Source organism: Aythya marila, assembly GCF_965140915.1.
Source record: "Aythya marila genome assembly, chromosome: 1".
In the NCBI taxonomy this organism is placed as follows: domain Eukaryota; kingdom Metazoa; phylum Chordata; class Aves; order Anseriformes; family Anatidae; genus Aythya; species Aythya marila.
The window spans coordinates 65181404-65206022 of NC_139042.1; the positions used below are offsets into that span (position 1 = coordinate 65181404).

At 37.0% G+C, this 24619-nt stretch overlaps 1 protein-coding gene across 2 annotated transcripts in view; it reads left to right on the forward strand.

Moving 5' to 3' along the window:
* TGFBRAP1 (transforming growth factor beta receptor associated protein 1) overlaps window positions 1-24619 on the forward strand; it is a 35063-nt gene that overhangs the window by 5222 nt on the left and 5222 nt on the right. For both annotated transcript variants that reach the window (XR_014316770.1, XM_082751864.1), the window contains exons 3-11: window positions 2420-2614; window positions 3612-3766; window positions 10104-10186; window positions 16350-16691; window positions 18013-18070; window positions 19384-19527; window positions 20588-20731; window positions 22553-22712; window positions 23847-24280. Coding sequence is in view for 1 of the 2 variants with exons in the window: in XM_082751864.1 (XP_082607990.1) it covers window positions 2420-2614; window positions 3612-3766; window positions 10104-10186; window positions 16350-16691; window positions 18013-18070; window positions 19384-19527; window positions 20588-20731; window positions 22553-22712; window positions 23847-24280 (1715 nt within the window). In the remaining variant the exon portion in view is untranslated. The remainder of the gene's footprint in view (window positions 1-2419; window positions 2615-3611; window positions 3767-10103; window positions 10187-16349; window positions 16692-18012; window positions 18071-19383; window positions 19528-20587; window positions 20732-22552; window positions 22713-23846; window positions 24281-24619) is intronic.

Sequence of the window (24619 nt, forward strand, 5' to 3'; positions counted from 1 at the left end):
GACAACCGAGCCTTGTAACTTAGGGCAGAGCACGTGTGCTAAGCAGAACGATTGATAAAAGGTTATGGGGGGTCTTCTCACAGTTGATACTGCAGAAAGCAGAGTGGTCAGTGGTAACAAACATGTCCCCTTCCTGTTTGCAACCACTTATAGTATTCTTCATACTGTCAACTTTGATAACCAAAAGTCCTCATATTAGAGTTTTAAAGAAGTAAAGAATAATGCTGCTTTCCATACTTCACTTTTTCCACATATTTTCGCTAATAAACTTCTTCTTTGGAAAAAAAAAAAAAAATACAGAATCTATTCTACAAAGCCCTGAGTAACCCGATCTAATTTGATCCTGCTTTGAGTGAGAAGAGTTGGACTGGATGTCCTCTGGAAGAACTGATATTTTTCTTTGGTTCTGTGATTCTACAGATTTCTAGATCTCTTGGTGCTAAAAATAGCACAGCTGTGTTTTGAGTGATTCCTGTAACTTTTGGATAGCATGTGCATTTTTAATACAGAATTGATCAGTGACTTCATCTTTCATCAATTATATTCCTGTACTTAGCCAGAAACCACAGCCTTTTCATAGTTGTAGTGTTTGTTGTTATCCTTAGGTGAGAGCTGGAGTAACTGGAAGGCATTAAAAATGGGTAGTACAGTCAGCCTTGCATAATATTTCACTTCTGATCCCCAAGGTTATTAAGATCTATAGAAGAAATTTGGAGCGCATATGATGGTATTTTCTGCAAGGTGCTCTGATAAAAAAAAAACTGAATCATTATAGTGTGAAAGTAAATAACATTATTTGCTAATAGGTGTGAAATGATGGCTTTGTCTAGCACCCCTACTCAAAGGAGGGGCCTGATCATTTCAAATGTTCTCTAAAGGATTCAGAATCTTAATTTCTATACCAGGGTTCTGTAACCATCTACAACCACATCTTTTTTTTTTTTTTTTTTTTTTTTTTTTTTTTCCCCTTCCCTTTCAATATGGCCCTCCTACCCAGCTACCCTTACCTCATTATCCGCTGTTTGGAAGAGCTTTTGTACATTGAATAACATAATCTTTTAATCTCTGTTCTTTAGAGCTCAGACTTATTCTGCCAGCTGTCAAGTGGCTCATTCCTGCTGTAGGACAATTTCCATAGTCACATTTTGAGTGTAAAAAGTACAGATTCTAAGTGGTTTTTGTTCATGTTTAAAACTGAAAATTACATCATGCTTCAGGATGGCTCATGGTCAAAATTGCTGAACAATGTTTGTAAATTCAGACTGGGATTTTTCTTCAAGTTAATGCTAGAAGTCTCAGGAAATAGAATTGGGGAATACCAAGTACAAGAAATAAAAAGGCATATTGTTCAAAAGCAAGTCAAACTCTCTGGAAGAGAATAGACAGGAAGTGGTAGAGAAAAACACAAATTAACTGAAGATACTGGATTTAATCTTGTTACATTGAAGGCATTGTTGGAACCTGTGGGGAGCTGGGGGTCGGCCTCTTCTCACAGGTAACCAGTGATAGGATCAGAGGGAATGGCCTCAAGTTGCGCCAGGGGAGGTTCAGGCTGGCAATGAGGAGCCATTTCTGCTCAGAAAGAGCAGTCAGGCACTGGGACGGGTTGCCCAGGGAGGTGGTGGAGTCACCGTCCCTGGGGGTGCTCAAGGAGAGGTTGGGCCTGGTGCTTGGGGACATGGGTTAGTGGGTGACAGTGGTGGTAGGGGAGTGGTTGGACCAGGTGATCTTGGAGGGCTTTTCCAACCCTAATTATTCTGTGATTCTATGATATTTATGTCTAATCTGTACTTGGCTTTTGTGAAAATATTTTATACGTAACTTCAGATTTTTTTCAAATGATTGATTGCACCTTACAGGAAGTAATTATTTTGAAGAAACTCAACTCTCATCCTGTGAAAACTTTGCAATGGCAAAAGTGATGAAGTAAATAACAGTCTATATACTAAAATCCTCTTCAGGCATGCAACACAGCAAAGAATAAATATTCCTATATTGCGGGATAGGTCAGGCAGCACAGACCTGCAGCTCTTAAGACAATATTTTTTGTATTGTTTGAATGTTGGATCTCACTAAATATCTCACTAAATATTTGTTGTTATGAATGATTTTGAACATGGCATAATTCTTTAAACTTTGTTTTTAATAACCCAAATAGTTCTTGTTAGGCCTTTTCAGTATTCCTCTCTTCATTTCTCATGGTGTTTGTTTCTGTGGGTAAAGGATAAAGCAAAACTTGAACAGAACAAACCAACAGGTGTGTAAGATCCAAGGAGCTATGATGCACTGTCATTGTGTTATCTGATACTGCATCTGTTCTTTGGGGCCTGTTCTTTCTATACCCTGGTATCCATACTGGGAAGGGGAGGGAATAGTCTTTGATTAGTGCAACCCTCAAGCTTTTTTTCTTTTCTTGTAGGCATGTTTGCAACTGTGGATGGCATTTCACAGCGAGCCCCTGTGCACTGGTCCGAGAACGTGATTGGAGCAGCTTTGTGCTTTCCCTACGTTGTTGCTCTGGATGAGGAGTTCATTACAGTGCACAGCATGCTTGACCAGCAGCAAAAGCAAACCTTACCTTTTAAAGAAGGACACATTCTGCAGGACTTTGAAGGTATTCCAATGGATGCTTTTTTGTAATTCTGGAACAGTCTCAGTGTGGGCACAGTCACTTCCATTTGTTCTTCTTAAACAAAATATCTAGCAAGCATGTTAACCATTGTCACTTTTCCCTTGCAAATACATTTGTGGTTAGATTCCTGCTGCTTGTGCCTATGGTATGAAAAAGTGTTTGTTATCCAAAATTCAACACTTCTAGCAAAATGTATGACAGTTGTCAAGTCCATTGTCAGATAGGAGTGTGTGGGCCTAGAGTTTTTTCTTATAATTTATTTTCTCTACTGTATCACACTATTAGCTTTATGTTGTGTGAAGGAACAGTATTAGCTTGGTGTTATGAGTCCATAATTGTGAGCTATGAATATCTGTCCACTGCTTTTCCTGGCAGTTGTAACATCTTAAAATTGTTCTTTTGGGCTACTAACTAAAATATCTGTTAAAGGTTCAGAAGTAGGTATTTATAAAGAATTTTTAAACAGAAATATGAGAATTATGATGTTACCTGAAAAATACGACTAAGTGTGGAATACATTGCATCACTCTTTTTTTTTCCTCTTTCTAAGAGAGTTACAAACTCTAGTACTGTGAACTGTGTGTTACTAGTTACCTTTGATGTACAGCTTACAATTTCCTACTGTAAGCCTGAGGAAATAAACTAGCAGCTACAGGTCTCTGTTGTCTTGAATCTGGGCAATAGTTTTACAGTGGTGACCTGTACAACCTTGGCTGTCATCTACTATGATGAGCCATTTCATTTACTTAGAGTGAATAAAACCTGCTGTAAATAAATAAAACTCTTATATTTGTGTGAGGGCCAATTTACAGGTAATCTGTACTACCTGGTAAATACATTAACAAGAAATACAAGTTTTAAAACTTTAACCCTATTTAGGTTCTTGTATCTTAAATAGCAAATATTAAAGCTTATTTCTAAAAATCTTTTTTTTCCTGCAGAGATTATAAACTGAAATATGTCTGTTTGCTCTGTCCAGGAAAGGTGATTGTTGCTACTACTAAGGGAGTGTATATCTTGGTGCCGCTGCCTTTGGAGAAACAGATTCAGGATCTTCTAGCTAGTCACAGAGTGGAAGAAGCCCTTGTCCTAGCAAAAGGAGCTCGAAGAAATATTCCAAAAGAGAAATTTCAGGTCTGTCCTTTAATTTTCATGAAAATGTAAATCTACGGTGGGGGCTATGTACGCTGATGGTCAAATGACTGTAGAAGATGGAAGAGGGATTTACGTTGAAAAGGAATCTAACTAATATGTCTTATGGTTTCATCCTGAGGAAATAGATGTGCAACTGAATTCGTTTGTTTGTAATGGCCATGATGTTTGCAGGGTTAGATACTGCTCTTCTGTTGGTTTTGGTATTTTTTTTTTCTCTTTTGTACAACTAAACAAAACCAAAAGCTAGGGATAGGAAAAAATACTGCAGTGCTTATCATTCTGTGTTCACTTGTTAGTTGCTGTTTTTTTTTTTGTTTTTTTTGTTTTTTTTAAAAAAAAAAGTATACTTTACTTCCAATCAGAATTTTTAAGTTTGACTTTGTATTGGAAATTCTCACTGTGCCTTAAACTCCACGGTATTACAATTTTGAAGTTAAGTGATGGGAAATCTAAACCAAGTACATCGTAGTTCCAAGCTTGTACTGGTGTGTAACTGAATAGTTAAGATTTCAGTGCAGCAAAAGAGTATCTTACCATAGAATGGTTTGGGTTGGAAAGGACCTTTAAAGATACCTAATTCCACCCCCACCACCACCCCTCCATCATGGGCCTGGATGCCACCCACTAGATCAGGTTCCACAGGGCCCCATCCAGCCTGGCCTTGAACACCTCCAGGGATGGGTCATCCACAGATTCTCTGAGTAACCTGTTTCAGTGTCTCACCGCCCTCTGAGTGAAGAATTTCCTCCTTCTCTGCAGGGCTGCTCTCAATGAGTTCTCCCAGTCATTCATGTCTGGGATTGCCTTGTCCCATGTGCAGCACCTTGCGCTTGAACTTGACCCTCGTTAGGTTCATGTGGGCCCGCTTTTCTAGCTTGTCCAGGTCACTTTGGATGGCATCCCTTCCTTCTGTTGTATTGACTGCACCACTTGGCTTGGTGTCATCTGCAAGCCAATTCCTTTTCGGGGTAATGGTCCACTCTTCAAATCTCTCTCTCCAATTTGGATGTGAGGATGTCATGTGGGACCAAGTCAAAGGCCCTACAGAAGTCGAGGTAGATGACATGGGTCAGCCTTCCCTTGTGAACTGATGCAGTCACTCCATCACAGAAAGCCACCAGTTTGGTCAGGTGTGATTTGCTCTTGGTGAAGTCATACTGGCTACCTCGGATCACCTCTTGGTCTTGCGTGTGCCTTAACATTGCTTCCAGGAGGATCTGTTCCATGATCTTCCCGGGCACAGAGGTGAAGCTCACCAGTCTGTAGTTCCCTGGGTCCTCCTTTCTACCCTTTTCAAAAAAGAGAGTGACTTTAGTAGATCTTTGGTTACTGAGATTTTTAGTCATTTCCTTCTACCTTGGGTTTATATTATCATAGATATGCTACTGGATTTATTCCTATTTGTGATTTAGAGACTGAAACTTGGATGAAGTCGAATGAAATCTCTGTAATATAAAGGAATAATCATTTTATTCCAGAGCAGTGTTTTAGAATGTAAAAATAATTCACCAAGCAGGTGAATGAATTTTTGATGCTTTCTTTCTTTTTTGAAACTATCTGTAGTCTACAGGAAACCTATATGCAGAGCTAAAATTAATCTTTTTCTATTTTCAGCTACTTCAGAGTGTTTCATTGCCCTCAAAGTGGCATCTGTTGCATTACTTCCAGATGAAGTAATTCCAAAATGAATTAGTCTGGCAGGATATATATATATATATTAATTTTAAGAAGATTGTAATTTTATTCTTATTTCAACATTTAAACTTTGTTCAGTGCCTTTGGAAGGAAGAAGTCTATAAATTAAATGAAAATGTTAGGGATTCTTAATTCCTCTGTAGAATGAGTGGCTGGGAGGCTGCTCTGCAAGTTATTTAAAAAAAAAAAAAAAAAAAAGCTTGGCCAGAAAAGCACTTCCCTCCTTTTATTTTTAGTTTTATCTTAGTCCTTAAAAAGTACTGAAGCATTTCAGCAAATTCAGAATTCAGTTTTGCATTGCATCCTTGTGTCCAAGCTTTCCTTTGCAATCTAAAGAATCAAAACAAAATTCTTCTGAGAGAACAGAATATGTGATTAAAGGTCATCATGCATAGGCATTAATTTTCTAATTATTTATTTCCAGTTTATGAGTATTAGCATGGAAGATGTCTTCTTTTTTTGTCGTTGGTTGTTTTTTTCCCACAGATTTATCTGCAATTTTTTATCTGAAATTGATATGGAATCTCATTCCTCTGAAGTTTTCTTGCTTTTAGGATTTTTCTGTCTTTAGGATAAGTCACTTTCTGCTTACGTGTGCATTATGTGCACTGAATGTCTTACTTCCTGAAATTACTGTTTCCTAGAATAAGTTTTTTCTTACTTTGTGCTTTTAAGGGTGTTCAGTTACTTTGGGTGAATGCTATGGTAGAAAAACAGGAAGCTATTTACTTGTATGCAAAACAACCTGTTGTGGTTCTGAGTTGTACCTACAGACTGATGCTAACCAGCCTAAATTGATAGTCTCCCATTGACTCATATTAAAATGATTAAATTTGGCTTAGCTGTTGACAAGGTAGTCCAATTTTTCAGAGCGCATCAGTAGTTGGAAATATAACATGTTGAGCTTGCTTTCTAATGTGCCTCTGATAATTAATGCTGTCATTACAGGTTTGCTACAAGCACATCAGTCTTGCCTTTACTGTAGTCTCGCATAATATAAATCTGATGGAGTACAACCAAATTACATGCCTTGCATGCATGCATCTTTTGCATAATTTCTTTGTCGTACTTTACCTGATCACATAGTTGCTCCTTTCCAACTTCTGTCTCGTAGATATCTTCAGGTATCTATTTTGCAAGCTTTACTGATTCTTGAGTAGCTGACAAATTCTAGGATTTATTTTGCCATTTTGTACTAGCAGAGGTAGGAAGACCGAGGTATTCAGTTAATACGCTTGATCCAGGAGCTATAATTTATCCTTACAAAAGAGCAATTGTAACTTCTTGATACAGGCAGTATTTTGTACAAGGAAAACCTGTTGTCCACAAGCTGCTGTATTTTCCCCAGTTTGGGATGGCTTTTGTTGTCTACATGTAACTAACTCAGTCAAGAGAGTTCTTGAGGGCATAGGGTTTTTTCCTACAGTTGAGTACTGCGTTGTTGTTGCATGCATACACAAGTGCACGCTGTCTCTCTTTGTATCAGCATAAATATGCATATATTCCAGTAGTACAGAATAATAATGGGTTGGAAACAGTAAAGTACTACATTCACAGAACTGTTTGTGCAACCAGTGTTACTGGAAAGAAGGAGGTCAAGCATTAGTAGCTCTAACCTGTTGTTTAACCTATAGCCCCTGCAGACTGCAAATTTCTCTGCTATATTACATGAAAGTTTCTTTGTCTTCAAACATCGAGAATTATTGTGAAGTAAAAACTGCTAAGCAAAGTGGTGCAAGGAGATGGCGTTGCTGGATATCATATCGAAAGAATACAGAGGCCTTTCTACCATGCTACCATGAAATGACTGAATGCTACTTATTAATTTTTCAGGACAGCTGAAGTTTGCAGAAATCATGGTTGATGGTAGTGAAGACCTTGGTTAGATTGACACACATCTTGCATAGGTATCTCTTTTTTTGCCTCTCATTTTTCACTAGTTTCAAAACACTTGTTTAACTGTACACAAACCTGACCAGAAAGCTAAAGTAACTTCCTACAAAAAATCTTTTTGCAATCTTGTTGGTAATGCTGATCATCCTAGAAAGACTTCTTTCAGCAGCTGTGAGAATTAAAGCTTCACTACAGCCATTGCAGGTTCAGCAGTCATCTTTGTTTGCTAGTGCTTTTTCAAATACGAATTAATACAAATCTTAATTCAGTTTCTGCAGCTAGACTTTTGTTCTCACCATTTTTTTCTAATGTGAATTCAGTCAACAATACAGAATTTGCCTAAAGCATTTCAAGTCCTACAGTTGCCCTTCAAAAATGATAGGGGAATAAATAATGTGTTGATTTTTGATGGATTACAGCTTAGTACCTTTTTAAAAGATACTAATTACAATATTATGGCAGATAAGTCTGGAAGAACTCATTCTAGAAGATGGCTCTCCTATTGTAAACAAAAATTAAGTGTAGTTGGCGTATAGATGTAGCTTGTTTTTAAGATTCTGGGAGAGACTGTAGAATTTTCTACATCTGTTGCTTCCATAATCTTCAGCATTTGACATCAAAATGTCTTATGATAAACTTGGCTGAAAATCAACATGGATGCTTATCGGTTTATCTTTCAGAAGTTGGGAAAGTCTCTGCCAGCCAGGAGACATTTTCCAACCCTTTCATGCATGACTTCAAGGGACAAGTGAAGATGTATTAACACTTAAATGAAAGTGAACACCACTTAATCAGTTTAAATTTAAAGCTGATTTCTTAGGGCTGTACTTAAAACGAACTCATTGACAGTTTAACTTCTATTTGAAAAGATTGCTGTACAAGTAAGGCAGTGTCTTCAGTGTTAGATCAATTCAAACTTAATTCCAATATCCTAATTCATAATGTGTAAATATTAGCAGTCCCTCCACTGGAAAAAATGAAAAGACTTCAAAACAAAACCTTTTGATTCTGGTTTCTTTAATAGGATGAAAAATGTATTGTAACCCTCCCTAGCAAGTCTGAAACCAGATTTTGAAGTTTCCTGGTGGAACAAGGTGCAGGTAGTTGATGGTAAAGGATTTCAATCTGCATCCTTAGGCAGTAACCAGACAGGTATTCATCAGTTCACAAATTTGGATTCATTTGTTTAATACCATAGCTGTAAATGCAAAATATTTTATACATTTTGCTTATGTATTATGAGGCAGTTTTACTTTATTACTGTATTTAATTTCCCTTTTAGCTTTATTTAATTAGTACAGTTGGATATATAGTATAGTAACATTACACATATGTAGTGAACTACTGTTTTTTATTTTCTTTGTTAGATTTTTCTGAAAAAAATGCACCAGGTAACATTTCTCTTTATTTTCCCTTTTCTTCCTGACACTGGAGAGGCGAGAAGTCCTACAGCCTTACAGATCAATAGGTTTTAATGGTTTACTAGCAATCAAGTGTTTCCTTAGGATTATCCATTAGTGAAATGTGCACAGACTAAATGGACTTAAGCTGTTCTCTTAATCGATCCATGATCTTTAATCAAGGTGAAAAATCAGCAATTGGACTATCAGTCTACCTGCCTGGGGCCTCACTCTTTCAGCAATTCCCACCTGGAATTTGTTCATAAAAGTATTGCTATTTCTGTAGGTGTTTTGATTGTAAATAGGAGCCTATAGTTAAGAACAGCATTCAGGTACTGTGGTAGACATCAGAAAACTGCATATTTATTCATGGAAGAGGTGGAGGGGAAAATGAAGGGCATGTGGATTTGGCTAGCTGGCTGTATTTTCAAAATGCCAGTGTTGTCACAAATGGTGGATTCTTTCAAAACACTGTTTAGCTTCCTTTCAGTAATTCTCTTTTTGCTATTGGAAATATTTGAGCCACATTTAATCTAGTGGTAACTAACCATTCATATTGAAGGGAGAAAAACTCACATGTAAAGTACACCTCGTGTTCTTTTTCAAGTGATTTTTTTATAAACTTTTTTCTGTCGAGTCATGATCTTAACCATAAAACATAACAACACATTGCTGTTCTTGTGCTTTACTTCTGATTTTCTTACTAATATTTTATGTATGTTTGATTTCTATATTTTATAAATTGAACTGCTTTAAAAGTATTTTTGAGAAAAGGCAGAAAATCACAAATAAGATCATCTGGGAAAGAGGCTGTGAAACTCGCCAGCAAGGCTGCTAGGGAAGTGGGGTCAGAAGAGGAGAAAGTTGGATATTTATGGTCAACTGAGACCCTTGAGTTTGTCTCGTCTTTGTCTGCTGAATTATGAGAACTTTAGAGATAACCATCAGCCTTCATGTTTGCACATACCACAAGCAAAAACTTGAGGCAGGCCATACTGATGTAAGAGAAGTTATTTTTGAATTAAAAATAAATTTTAAAAAACTTTAATTTGCTTCTCGTTGACTTTGTTTTTAGTAAGTACTAGTGCATAGTGTTGTATTTACACATCTCTAAAAAGAAACTCAGTCTGGATAGTAGATCCTGTGTATGTTCAGTTACATACAGTAGAAAATGTGGAAGATAAAGGCTTTATTTTGCATTTAACTTGATGGTCCTGCTTGAAGGTGACGTGTTCAGTGATTTTTATAAGGTACTTATTACAGACGTTACTAGTACCATGTGAATAGCTCCTTACAAATATGTTTTTTTCTCCTCTTCTCTTTCATAGGTAATGTACAAACGAATCCTGCAGCAAGCAGGTTTTATACAGTTTGCACAGCTTCAGTTCCTTGAAGCAAAAGAGCTCTTCAGGTAATTGTGTAACAAGAAAATTATTTATTTGTTTTTAAATAAGGAGATAGTATTCTAGGTTTTAAAAGCACTTAGTCACTTGAATGTTTTTTAAGATTGCTTGGTTGGGAGAAAAGCAGAGTAAGACTGAAACGATTTTATATTTGAAGAGTTAATGCAACTGATTCTTTCGTATGCTAACAAACAGCAGCATTAAGGCTCTAATCCTGTATTTTGATTGTGTAGAGATTTTTTTGACTCCATGCTGATGAAGGTCAAGGCATTATTACTGAATGTGTGCTGTGACGTGTTTTCTTAAAAAAAAAAAATAAATAAATAAAAATAAAATAAACAAAGTTACAATGTATATACAATTGACACAACTACACAACTGTAGTTTTTATTGAGAATGATGCTACTGAAATTGTTTTTAACACTTCTTCTGGAAGTCTGTACAAATCTTCCCAACTCAGCTGTTTCAACAGTCACTTGTTCATACAATGACCTTGGTAATTCACTTTCACTCCATTAAATCAGTCAAAAATGCTGCTTGGTATCTTTATTTTACCTGATAATTTCATTTCTGCTAGTAGCACCTCATTCTGTGCAGGGAGGCTGTCCAGGGTTACTGTAATCCATGCTGACTACATAATTTCAGCAGATAAGAACTCTCTTCGTTTAAAATCAGTTGAGAGCCTATGGAATAGAATTGCTATGGTTAAACAGCTTGCTGTAGGTAGTAGGCTTGTATGTTATAGGGGAGGAAAAAAAAGTTGTCCTTGGGTTAATAGAAATGCGTCGAGGGAAGGGAAGCTTTGGGCAAAGTTACTATTGGAGAAGGGATTTTCCACTTTACCTACAGCTGTCCGGGGTAATGGGAAACACTGGGTTTGAATGGGCAGCACACACTGGGTGGAAATTGGAGAATGACAGGAAAGGTCTGAACAGTGTCTATGGGCAACTTGTTCTGGCCACAACCATTTTCTATATTACCTTGTAATTTTTGGCATTAGTGAGCAACTTGCAATCTTCCTTCCTCCCGGTAGTCTTACAAATACTGGACTAAATCACTACTGTGCTTTGTATCTGAAATAGAAGTACAAGCTTTATAGTAAGGAATTTTTATAGTAAGGAATTATTTAAAGATTCCCACAAAGCCTTTCCGTGTGACTTTCTAGCAGACATCTTGTTAGTATAGCTAGTCTTAGTAAAATAGCTTGTTGAGGTTACATTAGTTGTAAAATTTCTTCACTGTCTGGGTGTGCCCAGGTGGCCAGAATCGTATAGCAGTGTCTTGACTGTAGCTTGACCCTTCAACCCCAACTTTTTCTATCTATCTGTTCCATCTATTCCACCCTGCCTGGCAGTAATTCACTGTAGGATCTAGTCTGAGGCTTCTGCCTTGCTGGTAGTGGTTTGAGGATCTCTTAAAAGCAGTGAAATAGGAGAAATGTATCCTGCAGGGAGCTTCAGCACCTTGTAGAAGGAGGGGAGATGGAATAGCCAAGATCAGTTATTCAGCACCCATGCATCTAGCAGTCCATCTGACAAATGAGCTTCAATGAATGGTATTGTGCAAGCTTCTTTATCGGAACAAATGTGTTTAATGAGAACTTCCTGTCCAAGCCTGAATTTTGGAGCTCAGTCAGCATCCTGGGGTGTTCCCTTCCTCTAAAAGTTGCTATTCCGAAGCAGAACAGCTGTTCACAAGCTACTAAAAGTCTTTGCTGGGGGGAGAAAGCACAGACAAGCATCCCTTCTGACCAGCCATGTGTAAGCCATAAGTACTAGGGTGACTGAAAATTCCTTGTAGAATGCAGGATCTCTGATTTTCAGTCCAGGCCATTGCACCCAGTTCAAATAATATCTGGTTATTCATTGACTGAACACTCAGACAGTCCTGTTCATTTAAGGCTTGTTGATGTTTGAGGAAAAACTGGGAAAGATAATGGCAATCCATGCAAACACTTCCTCCAATCTCTGTGTTTCTCTGGAGCTATTTCAAGCTAGCGTTAGTCAGAAATAACTCGTGTTAAAATGCCGAAGGGCAACTTGATGTCTGTCTGAAGAAAAGATGGATTTAGCAATGAAACAGTGGCATCAGTAGCTCCAACAAACTGCTGTGACGTGGGGCTGCTTCTGGCCAAGTTTCATGTGAGATCATCTCATTCCTTAAAAAATGTCCGAGTTATAAATCAGCTGGGGAAATAATTGCGTTGGACTAAAGGCGTCATTTTCTTGCACCAGTAATCCTTGGTTAACCTTGTCAAGATACTTGTTTTATGCTTAATGTCATAGTTCTTAGATACCAAAACTTCTAGGAGGAACATTTTCCTACTGAGTTCCTTTAGGTTATGCTGATACTTCAAAATACTGGAGAACGTTGACAAGAAGGAAGGAAGTGTTAGCTGTATTGAAACTAAAGTAGTTCAACAGAAGGAAGAGGTTTGTTTTTTTTTAATTTTTAGCTGATTTTGTTAACCTTAAATTGAGCGTGCTGTCAACAATAAAACTTTTTGGTCTGACAGATTCAGTTGTTGTTAGCACCATACAATCCATTATAACTTACAAATCATGCTGTTTCATGTTGCTGTCATTGGGGGTTTGCATGCAGTTAGACCAAACAGCGTGTTTAGCAGGCTGTTTACTGAGTTCCAGTTATTTTGCTGAGATGTTGGTGTTATAGATGCCCCAGGGAAAACGTTTCTCCGTGGTATTTGCTTATGTCCTTTCACTGGTTAGATGTTGTTTACATCTGACAGATACAGGATTTTTTCTAAACCTTGTTGTTTTTAATAAATCAAAGTATAAATTCTTCTTTTTTGGTAATATTGTCTCACCTGGGAAGAGATATAGATGGACTTCTAGCTAAGAAGCTAGCTTTCCTACAGCAGAAAGGTTTTTATAAAAAAAAAAAAAAAAATGCTGGTAGTTATACTTGGATACTTCATAAGTAGGATTTAGTGTTAGGTGATGTAGGACTCAGTGTTCGGCTTGCATCTTAAATGTGATTCAAGAATGTAAGCTTCCATTACAGCTAGTGAGATCTGGGTAAAACAGTCAAATTATGTAGGCTCCATTGATATCTTTGATATCTGTAAATTTAGGGGTTATAATTTGGACCTGAATTTTCCCAGGTCTTGTAAATTCTGCCTACTGTGCGGTTTGTAAACATAAAGCCAAAGAAGACCTAATGCAGAATTACTCTGAGGGAAGTTGTATTTTAAGACAAATCTAACTGTCAGTGCTAAGAACCTATTTTTTACGTTTTAGCAAGTGGCTAGCTATATGTGGCTAAACCTTAGAAGCTGAAAACTCAAACAGATATTCCAAGGGAAGGTGCTATTTGTAACTCTCTTCTTATATCATTTCGTTCGAAGATAGTGGAAAAAGCCCAAGCCAAAACTTGCAGCTCCCAGGAGCCATGAGCCTTGAGGTGAACATTAGTCAGTCAGGCACGTGGGGCTGTTGTTTAGCATTTGCTATGTCTCTGAAGAAGTCTGTTCTGAGTGATGCTTAGCTTTTAAGGAGGTTGCCTAATTGCCAGTTAGCATTGCTGTGGGGAGAACAAAATTGTACGATCTGAGCTCAAGTCAGACCTGCTGAGAGAGCCACTGGTGATTCACAGCCCAAGGCATGGCCTAGCCCATGTTGGAAGCTGGTTTTCATTCTTCTTCTGGAAACAGATGGCCATTAAGGCCAGAATCCATGAAGCTCAGAGGTGTGGTAACTACTTCCTCATTTAGGAGAAGTTGGATGGTAAGGTGAACGGGCGCAGAACCTCAGCAACCGTAGAAGTTGGAAAATGTTTTAAAACTTGTTAAATGTGGTGCGTTAAATCCAACACTTTTAACTTCTCCACGGTCGTAGTCTCCATCTAAGCTTAGGCCATCTCCAAGTATGTGAGAGCATGCCAACAAGGAAACTGTTGTCCATCTGTACTTTAATTTCTATGGATTTACCAAGACTCCTGCACAAATTTGGAGTGGACTTATGATGTTATTCAAGTTATGGATTACCTTTGTGTTCTAACAAAAATCAATGAAGAACCTTGTAGGGAAAAAAGATCTCTTCTTTATTTAAATACAATTAATTTACTCCTGTAAAACATCTAATGTTATATATTACCTAGTGGTCCTGAACTTGTCTTAATTTATATGGAGTAGTTGAATTAACCAGAGCTCCAGCTACATTAATCTAAGTCCAAATGCTCTTTGAACTGTCAGATCATACCACTGTGAAAACTTGTTATTTCCTGGTTATTCTGCATCTTTAAAAATAAATCTCATCTACCTCTGAGTTCCATGTAATGTGGATCTAAAGCTTTCAAAACCAAATATGAAGTCTGAAATAAGGAATTAAAAGGAAACCTCAACTGCAGGAATCTGCAAAGTAGACATGAGCACTGCTTCTTAGTAGAGGCTGGCCTTCCTAGTGTAGAGGTGTTTTTTTTAGGCAGTAGGAGCTCTGTTTATGAATTGGAAAAACTTTCTTTTCAAACCTCTTTTCACAGGAAGGTTTGTCGTGTTCAGATTCTTCTCTCTTGAGGACTTCTGCTTTCTACGATGCTGTTTCCATGTGTTGTGGTCACTAGGCTCTGGAACAGGGTGCTTACTGTTCTTAAATTTCTTGTTGTTGTTGCGGTCTCCCAGAATTTCATTCTTCTGGTACAGATTTAGTAGCCAAAGGATACTCTTAAATAGCTATTTAGAACTTTAAAAAATATATATAAAATACTAATGTTGCCATGGAGATGCTTCTTACCAGTTCATATTTCCTGGATGGTTTTGGAATAATTTCTCTGGCAAGAATTGAACAGCTTGAGGCATACCATATTGCTTTCCATGCTTTGGAACCGTAAAGGAGGGATTAATCCACCTGGTAGGGTCACAGAATGGTTGAGGTTGGAAATGGCTTCTGAAGGTCCCTACTCAAGCAGGGCCACCTAGAGCAGGTTGCCCAGATCTTTCTCACTTGATTGCCTGCAGAAGGTAAAAGTCTTCCTGCTTCATCTGCTTCCGTAGTTAGGACTTGTTTGCTTTCGGGATACTTCCCAATCACGTTTGTGAAGGGAAAATCTTTCTGAGGTTGCTGATCATTGGATAGATCAAAACTATTTCAGTTTTATTTGCAACAAAACAGTAACTAAACAGGATTTATTTTGAAGAACTTCAAAAGTTCCTTTTGAGTTTTTTTCAGCAACAGTATCTTCTGCAGTTCAGGACTGCAGTTTCATCTTTAAAGATCAATTCTGAGTAATGAATTTGACAGGGAACTGAATCACAACCTGGTTTCTTGCAGTTCTCCTATAGCAAAGCCTAGGAGGAAGAATCATTCTAGCTGTGAAAATAAGGAAGGTATTTGCCGCATGAACAAAATTCTGTTTTATTCTTCTGTCACAACATTCACTCTATGAATACTTGAGGAGTTTCTTCAGTGAGGTAGAAAGAAAAATGTTTTGGGTAACATATCAATGTTACAGCCTGCTCCTAGATAGGATACCCTACACATGTGGAGGGAAAAGCCTCTCACTAGTATCTGACATTGATGTATGCCTGACACCTAAGCTTGCAGAATAGACTTCCTCTTACTGGTTAGCAGGATGCATGATTAGTACCCACAGTTCATTTTCAGAGCCTCTTAAAGAAGTAAGCTGAAGGAGGAATCTGGTGCATTTCAAAGGTAGGAAAACACTTTCATCATCCAAATGTGTTCTGAAAGCTTCAGTTCTCTATAGGAGAATCCTGTCTTCTGCAGAACTATACTTGCACAGTCTCTGGCTTGCCTGAAAGGGTTCACTGTCTCCATTTTTTTTGCCTTGATCAGCATACTAGCTACAAGAATGTATTGATTAAATCTATGATGCTGCTAGGAACGGCACTAGGCCTGATCAGATGATTTTTGTATATGCCACCAGATAAATGTAGGATGTCAAAAGCAAAAGCCTAGCCAGTCTTTGAATTCTTGATACTCTACGGACGTAAAAAGAATAACAAATTTGGGTAGAAATATTAAAAATAAATAAATAAATAAAATCCTAATTTATTCTAAAGATCCTTTCTCCAGTGTTGACATGTTAGTGTCCTGACTCTAAGCACATGTTCCCAGAATGTTACATTTTTTTTGTGCCTATGTATACTTTCTCTTTCTTTTTGCTTCATCTAGTTTGACACTGTAATTGCAGAAGCGGCCAGCTTGACGTCCGGGAGCTGATCTCTCTCTACCCCTTCCTGTTGCCTACTTCCTCTTCATTTATACGGTCTCATCCCCCTCTGCATGAATATGCTGACCTCAACCAGCTGACCCAAGGGGACCAGGAGAAGATGACAAAATGCAAACGATTCCTCATGAGTTACTTGAATGAAGTCCGCAGCACTGAGGTTGCAAATGGCTACAAGGAAGACATCGACACAGCTTTACTCAAGTTATATGCGGAGGCAAATCACGAAAGCCTGTTAGATCTGCTGGTTTCAGAGAACTTTTGTCTATTAACAGATAGCGCTGCCTGGCTGGAAAAGCACAAAAAGTGAGTGGATTTTTTGAGTGAGGTACCTTTGAGACCAGGAGAAAACACGTTTGTCTTAAACGCTGTTGAATTTTAGAGCAATGTGTTCAAATCCTTTCAGTTTCTCCAACTTCAGGTCCAAAAGACATTTTGGCCTGATTTGTGAGCATTTACAAATTTCAGGGGAAAGGTATTAATTGATAGTCTGAAGTAATGAAAATTTGTTCTGTCTTATGCTGATAAATACTGTTTTTTCCCTGAAACTTTGTGTCCAACACAAAAATAAGTTTTGATATGGATTTGGTTGGGGGGTGGGAGGACAAGCAATTTATTTGCTCTCATGATAATGTGAGAGTTAAATAGATGCAGTAGCAATACTCCTCTTGATGTCTTGGACAGAAGGAAAAGATGCCTCAAAACATGTAGAAACTATCCACTAACTAGTAGCTTTTAAATTATACTCACTTATTCAGGGAAAGAAGGCTTGTTTTTGAATTTTGAACTCCCACTGATTCACTAAAAGGACGCTGCTTAAGATGGCTGCAAGTGACTTCAATTTAGAAATACCCGTGGGTGGAGAATTGGGTGTTAGTCATTAAACAGGAAACACCAGATAATAAATGTGTAAAATATTCCAGTCGTAGGTAGTGTCTCTGTCTTGGATTTAATTTCTTTAAAACATGTAGTACAGTAGTAGCAACTACAGCAGTGACAGGGAGTCTTTAATTGTGATTAGATTTAGAGTGGTTTTGTTTCTGCTAGGTGTTTTGTTGAATCCTCTTGCCATGCATGCTTTGCTTGGCAAGCTCTTGCAAATATGAAGTGTGGAAAGTCATTTTGTGGAAACAGCCATTGTAGAACTTCAGCTTAATTTGTATTACAGGACACAAAAACACCTCTGTGTGGGTGTACTGCACAAAGCTCTTCCTTGCCTGACTTGATTTTGTGTTGCGCTAAAGAAAATGCTTCTGATAGTGAAACAGAGTTTTAAATAAAAGCATCATATGAATTTGATTTTGAAGACATGATTAACTATTGGTGGAATACTTTATTATTTGGAGTTGTTAGGTGTGTATGTGAAATTTGAAGAACAGCAAGGGAATCTTCTCTAATTTGACAAGTAGTTTGTCACTGTTTAGGTTGGAGCTAGTAACTAGAAACTATCTTTAGAGAGAGAAACACTTTTCTAGGACAGAACTTCTCTCCTTTGAATGTAGGCACAGCTATATTCATGTCACCTAGAAGTCCCACTGTAAAATACTGTTATATTCCTTGTTAATCAAATAATGGAATTGGTAGGGAAGATCTAGAAACTTTAATACTGTTTTCTCTTTTTATACAGGTATTTTGCCCTTGGTCTCCTTTATCACTACAATGGTCAAGATGCTGCAGCACTTCAGGTCAGAATAAAGCTTTTAGTGTCATCTGTAAACCACTCCAAAATCTTGCCTTTGAGATAAAAATCTGAGGTGCTAATTTCAAGTTTTGGAAAGTGATGTGTATATCTAAGAAATTTACGCTAAGGCTTCCTTGAGTAAACTAATGTTAGATCTGAAAGACCTTCAGTTATTGAAGATGGTAGTGATTTGCATGCTTGTATCCTGTTCTTAATTGTAACTGTTTATATCAGAATGTTTGTACTTTAAAAAAAATGTACAAAAGCACTAAAATCATCAAGATACCGTTTCAAATGGTGTTTGAGGGACTTCAGGACGTATCCTGTGCTGATCAGTCTGTATACAAGGAGCAGAGCAGTAGTGTAATCTCATGACAGACACTGGTAGTGACTGGGAATTTGTTCGTTGCTCATCGCCAGGTTAGGATGTAACTTGCAATATCTCTAAGTTTCAAATGATATAGTAATTCCTTTAGGGACCCCCTTCTGATGTCATTAAGGCCAGTGGTGGCTTACAGACTGCAGACTAAATAGCTTTGTTATTAGCGTCTAAAAAACTTCATCTAGAAAGATGTGCTTGATCAATAAATAACGCATATCTCAGGCCATATCTGGTATCTAAGCAGTTTGCTGTGTGGCTTTCAGAGTGTGTTTATTGCAGTTACTGTCAAATGTATTCAAGACAATTAGATGTAAATAGTAATTTCCTGGGCAGAAAGATAGTAAGGAAATGAACCAGGAAGCTCCATTGTTGCATACAAGATATTTTTCTGTTTGTTTCAAAGAGTAAAGTTTATTGCTAAACTGGTCTGCTAGATGTGGCAATTCTTACACGAATTAAAATTAGAACTAAAAGGAAATCTTCTCACATGGTGATTAAAGTTCTACAGTCAAAATAAAAGAAGAACAATATTTTTTTTTCCAACCTGTTTGAAACATTTGCTTTCCTTTTGCACTCTCCAAAAACATGAGAAGTAGACTATGTACCAGAGAAAAGGACTCTTATCAAAAACTTTCTTTGGTGGTGGTGTACCTCCACCTCAGTTCTTCTACTTGTCATTCTCAGATAATGAGAATCCACATGTAATGGGGTTGGAACTAGTTGAATATGGCAGGTACAAGAAAAGACTGATGGATAAGAGGTACAAATTTAACAACCAGTGTGGTCCCTTACAATTGACGTTCCTAGAAGCTCTTTCTAATTGTACAAGTACCAATGGTTGCTATGAAATTTTGTAGTAGCTTGCATACATCTTGAGTTAGAAGACAGTACATGTTTTAAGCACTCGAATCTTTTTTCTTTTTTTTTTTTTTCAGTTATGGGTGCAGATAGTTGATGGAGACATTGAAGATTCTACACGTTCAGATCTCTATGAATATATAGTAGACTTCCTTACATTCTGCTCAGACCAAGATCTAGTGTGGAAGTACTCTGAATGGGTTTTACAAAAAAATGAAGAGGTTTGTAATTGGTGTACTTTTTCCAGATCATCATATACATAATGCTGCAGAAATGTTTGGCTGTTGAATAATATTCATATCATCTTGGTAGCTGATTGGACTGTTTTTGCTGAATATTTAGTAACTAGTAAATAGTAACTGATAGAAACCTAAGTTTTCTTCTCAGTTTTTCTAAGTCCCACTGTTAGCAATCCCTATGCTAGTGATTGACTGCTGACTCTTTTTCTGAAAACAAAAGTTAGGTCATTCTGAACCGTCTAAACAATGAAAGATACATAATCTTTTTTTCCCATTTCTAAGATAATTTTTAGATCTTCAAAAAAAAAAATTCACTGAAGACATTAGCTGCTGTTGTTTTTTCATCTATGAAAGGATTTCGGTGAAGGGTACTATCTGTTTACATTATAGGAATTATAGAATAACTAGCCTTCATTCAAGATAACATCTCGCTGCTAAATGAATTAACTTACTTAAAAATAGAATTTTATAACATCTGTTGCTGTACTTAGCTGTGAAGTGGGGTGTTTTATGCTGAATTAGTCTGTGCTGTTGGAACTGGTCACTACCTAACCTAAATTAAGTAAAAGCTCAGTTATTGCATGTAATGACCAGATTTCTCAACTCTGGTTTTGGTCATTGTAGAAGTCTCTTAAAAGTGATGATATACGCAGAGGGAGAAGGTTGTAAACAGTCTGGTCTCCAGACGCTTTATTGCTACAAAGGACTGAAATCCCTTGTTCTGTTCCAGATCTGTTCAACACTTCTTGTAGGCAGTACAGATTATGCCTAACATGTAATATATATAATGTACACATATAGAACAATATAGAATAATACATTGTATTGGCAATGTATAGAACACCAAATGAGGTAGGGGAGATAGGAGCAGGTAAGATCACATTAAGCACAAAGTAGTGTAATCTTAATGGTGTGAGTGAGTTTTTACATTGTCTGTTTTCTGAATAATGTACTAACTGATCTGATAGTGCTATTAAGTAGACATTTAAATGGTAATAAAATAGTTGTCAGTGAGCTCCTAAATACAATTATCTCTTTCTAGGTTGGAGTACAGATTTTTACTAAAAGGCCTGTGGAAGAACAAGAGAAAAACATCAATCCAGATGATATCATCAGTTGCCTTAACAAATACCCTAAAGCACGTGTTAAATATCTAGAACATCTTGTATTAGAAAGAAAAATAGAGGTGAGTCCTACAAAAATATCAAAAATAGTTTACACTCTGAATCCTATGCATGTGGTGAGTAACTCTGAAAATAGCCAAAGTCTAGAAGAAATACGCATAATTTGAAGGATTTTTGTATCAGTGTTTCTCTTCTGAGTATTGTAAAGTTAAACTGGAAGATGAGGATCTGAGATGTGCCTTTTGTTTATAACTGTTCAACTCTCATGATGGCAAGACAGTTGCCTACCTTGTGTCAGTTTTTCTCCATCTTGTTTTTTCTGCCTCACTAGTGAGGCTCAATCCACAAACAGTGATTTAAGATATTTAAATCAAAATTTCTCTGGGATGCTTGCATACTAAGTATGGCACTCATTGAGACTGAACTATACATCCTCAAATAAGGAGTAGTTAACACGCAAAACTTTGAGCCACCTACAAAGTGCATGGGAGAAGGTGAAACATACGAGTGTATTCAGTCCGTCAAAATTGACTGCATATTGATCACTAGAAGCCATATTTTTTGAAGTGTCATTTATCACTTCCAAACATCCAAACTTACGGTGGTGTAGTTTCCCCATTAGAGAATGTGACTGATTTATAGTTTCTCTTTTTTCGAAGAGAAAAATGTACATCTCCAGTAAGATCATAGAAAAACATCTGAGCAACCACTAATCCTATTGCGCAGCAGTAGTAATGTATTAAAATTGCTAATTCAATGTCTTAAAAGTAGGTATGTTTTATTCTTCTGGAGTGATCTGAAGAAGAAATAAAATTAAAACATGCATCTCTCACTCTGTAGAATTCCAAGCATCTCTTTGTTGAATGTCCAAAAGATGTGTTCGCTAGTTGAAGTGACTATTATTTTATTCTTGGTTACTTTTTAAGTATAATACAGAGGCAGGAAAGCGTTATAGTACTTGGATATGAGACATTTTAAGCATAAGAAAAGTTCCTTTAGCCTTCAAGTAATGAATACAAAGAAATAAACATCGAAGAAACTCAGTAAGTCTGACCAGTTCATGAATTTACGTTCTTAAAATGTACATACTAGATCAATGGTTTCCCTCTGTTGCTACTGCAGATACCCCAGATGTATTACACTGACCAATTAATGTACTATTTCTAATGTTATGAATATTTTCAAATAAACTTTTAAATAGTTTTATTACTACCTGCTATTAAAGGCTGAGTAAATTTATATATACACACTAGAGTATTATGACTGCTTTAGTGAGAATGTTTCAAACAGTAGTCAAATCATCAGCTTGTTTTGATGAATATGTGGTAATGAATAATGCAGAAAGCACTGTGCTGTCAGAGTGCTTGTCTACCTCTGGTGGTGGCTTTCTCAGATTTTATTGCAGAAATAGAAAAGAACATATCTGAATATGGTGAAAACTGCATTAAACCATTTTTTTTTTTTAAACTAGGGAAAATAGAGGAGAAGAGTAAACATCCTTGTACTCAAAAGAGATCTGTTTTGCTGCATTGACTTTCATTAGATGAGCTTTTGAAAGGAAATAATTTTTGCACAAAAAAGCTATTTATTAATCTTTTTACTTAAGGTGAAAAGAGGTTTAGGAATAAGATATCATATCTGTATTTCAGAAATACCTGACTTGTTGATGTAGAGAACCCAGTATTGTACATAGAGCATATCCTGTCTTGTGAAGCTTGTATGACTAAGTTGTCTATTTAAATGAACAAAAGACTTCTGGATTATCTGAATTAACTGAATGAACTTAAACATTTCTATGTAATTATGTACATATTCATTGAAGTGTTACGGGGAGGAGGAGTTGTATTTGTAAACTGAGCTAACATTGCTCTTTTCATTTGTAGAAAGAAAAGTATCATACTCATCTAGCTGCATTGTATTTGGAGGCAATACTTCAGCGAAAATCTGTGACCACGGATAATTGTACAGAAACAACTGAACTTCTATCGAAACTACGCAGTCTTCTTCAGAAATCTGATCTTTATAGAGTTCACTTTATTTTGGGTAAGACACACTTCTCTTCATCTTTGCTTCCCACTGGAGCTAACATACAGCGTTTATAAAGTTCTCTTAAGGATAAAAAAAAAAAAAAAAAAAAAAAAAATTTGAGGTTTCTAGATGGTAAAACTATCAACCAAATTCACCTATTTAAGGTAATTCAGTGAAGAGAGCAGCTGTTACCATCACCTTTTGATCTGAGTTCATGAATTAGAATGGCATGTTTGCCACTTCATCAAACACACAGCATGTGACTAGATAGAAAAAGTATCTTCATACAGTACCTTCTTAATTTCCTGCTTCTTTTTAATGATGTGCATGTAACATGACAATCTTTTGCAAATGGAAAAGTTACAAGTTTATTTGTTAAGCAGTCTGTTTCTTAATTAGTGTGAACTACAGCAAAGCTTTGAGGAGTGTGATTACTAAAACTTTTGTTGTACGTAACTGCCTCCTGCTGTGAAAACTGGGTTTCATGCTGGGCAGAAAAAAAGAGGATCCTTTTTTTTTTTTTAAGTGAAAAGGACAGTATATACCTTATTTGTAATGTAAGACAAGCAAGCAACAGTTGAGGTAAAATACCTCTGGCCAGTGCTTCTTTGCCTTGCTTTTTAATGTACTTTCCAGTGGATGAAAGGGAAATGCCTTGTTGTACTGAAAGATGTGAAATACTTTCTGAAAGTCAGTGAGAAAAATCCACTGGCTGTTGAAATAGAAACAGGTGAGTAACAACTAAAATAATGAAATAACATTTACTGCCTCCTTGCCTTTCTAGTTACTAAAAAATTATATAACAAGTAATATACAAGTATAAGATTCTGATGGAAAGTCTTGCTCTTTTTTATCTTTAATTTTTTAAGAGTACGAGCTGCAACGTGGATTATTCTCTTGAAATCCATGTCTTTCAGAACACAGGTTTTACTTACTTTTTTTGTCTTACATAAAGATGAGATCAATGCATGCTTGTGTGTTCCTTCTTGAAAAACAAAATAGTTTTATGGGGAAAAACATTGTATTTCCATACACATACATGTACTTAGTGGGAATTGAGCTCTGTGGGCTTGTCTAACTTGAATTTGGGAGAAGCAGTAGTGTTCTCTCCTCCACTGAGCAAACGTTGCCTTGTTTCTCATTTAACAGACAAAGTCCGTGGCACAGACCTTCATATGGAAAGTGCAATTTTATATGGAAAACTAGAAGAACATGAGAAGGCTTTGCATATCCTTGTCCATGAGTTGAAGGACTTCCATGCTGCTGAAGAATACTGTATATGGAACTCTGAGAACAGAGATCTGCAGTACAGACGGAGGCTTTTCCATATGCTGCTGTCGGTATATCTAAATCCAGGCGCTTCGGATTATGCACTAGTCATGGCTGCTGTGGATCTCTTGAATAACCACGCTGCTGAATTTGATGCAGCTCTGGTTTTGCAGCTGGTGCCTGACAGCTGGTCAGTGCAGCTCCTTTCCCCCTTCCTGGCCGGAGCAGTGAGGCAAAGCATTCATACAAAAAGAATGACTCAGGCTGCACTTGGGTTAGCACAAGCTGAAAACTTGATCTACAAATACGAGAAGGTAGGTTTTTGCTTTTAACAAAGGTACTTGTACCAGAGGCACTTTGAAGCTTTATTCTGTATTTATTATATATCTTAATTATAATCAGACACTTGAAGAGTTAGGAGAAAGGTGAGATCAGGTCCTTGGTAATTTTAATTGGTGCATTTATTAGTGTGTTTTTTTTGTTTTTTTTGCCATGGCTACTACAGTCAATTTTATGCTTTCTCAGTAAAACAAAAGGGGAGGGGGAGCCTTGAAATAGGAATAACTTTGAACTTGTGGACTGAATGAAAATGAATCTGAGATTTCTGGATTAATGAAGCTCTTTGAGTTGTGTTGGTTTTTTTGTTTGTTTGT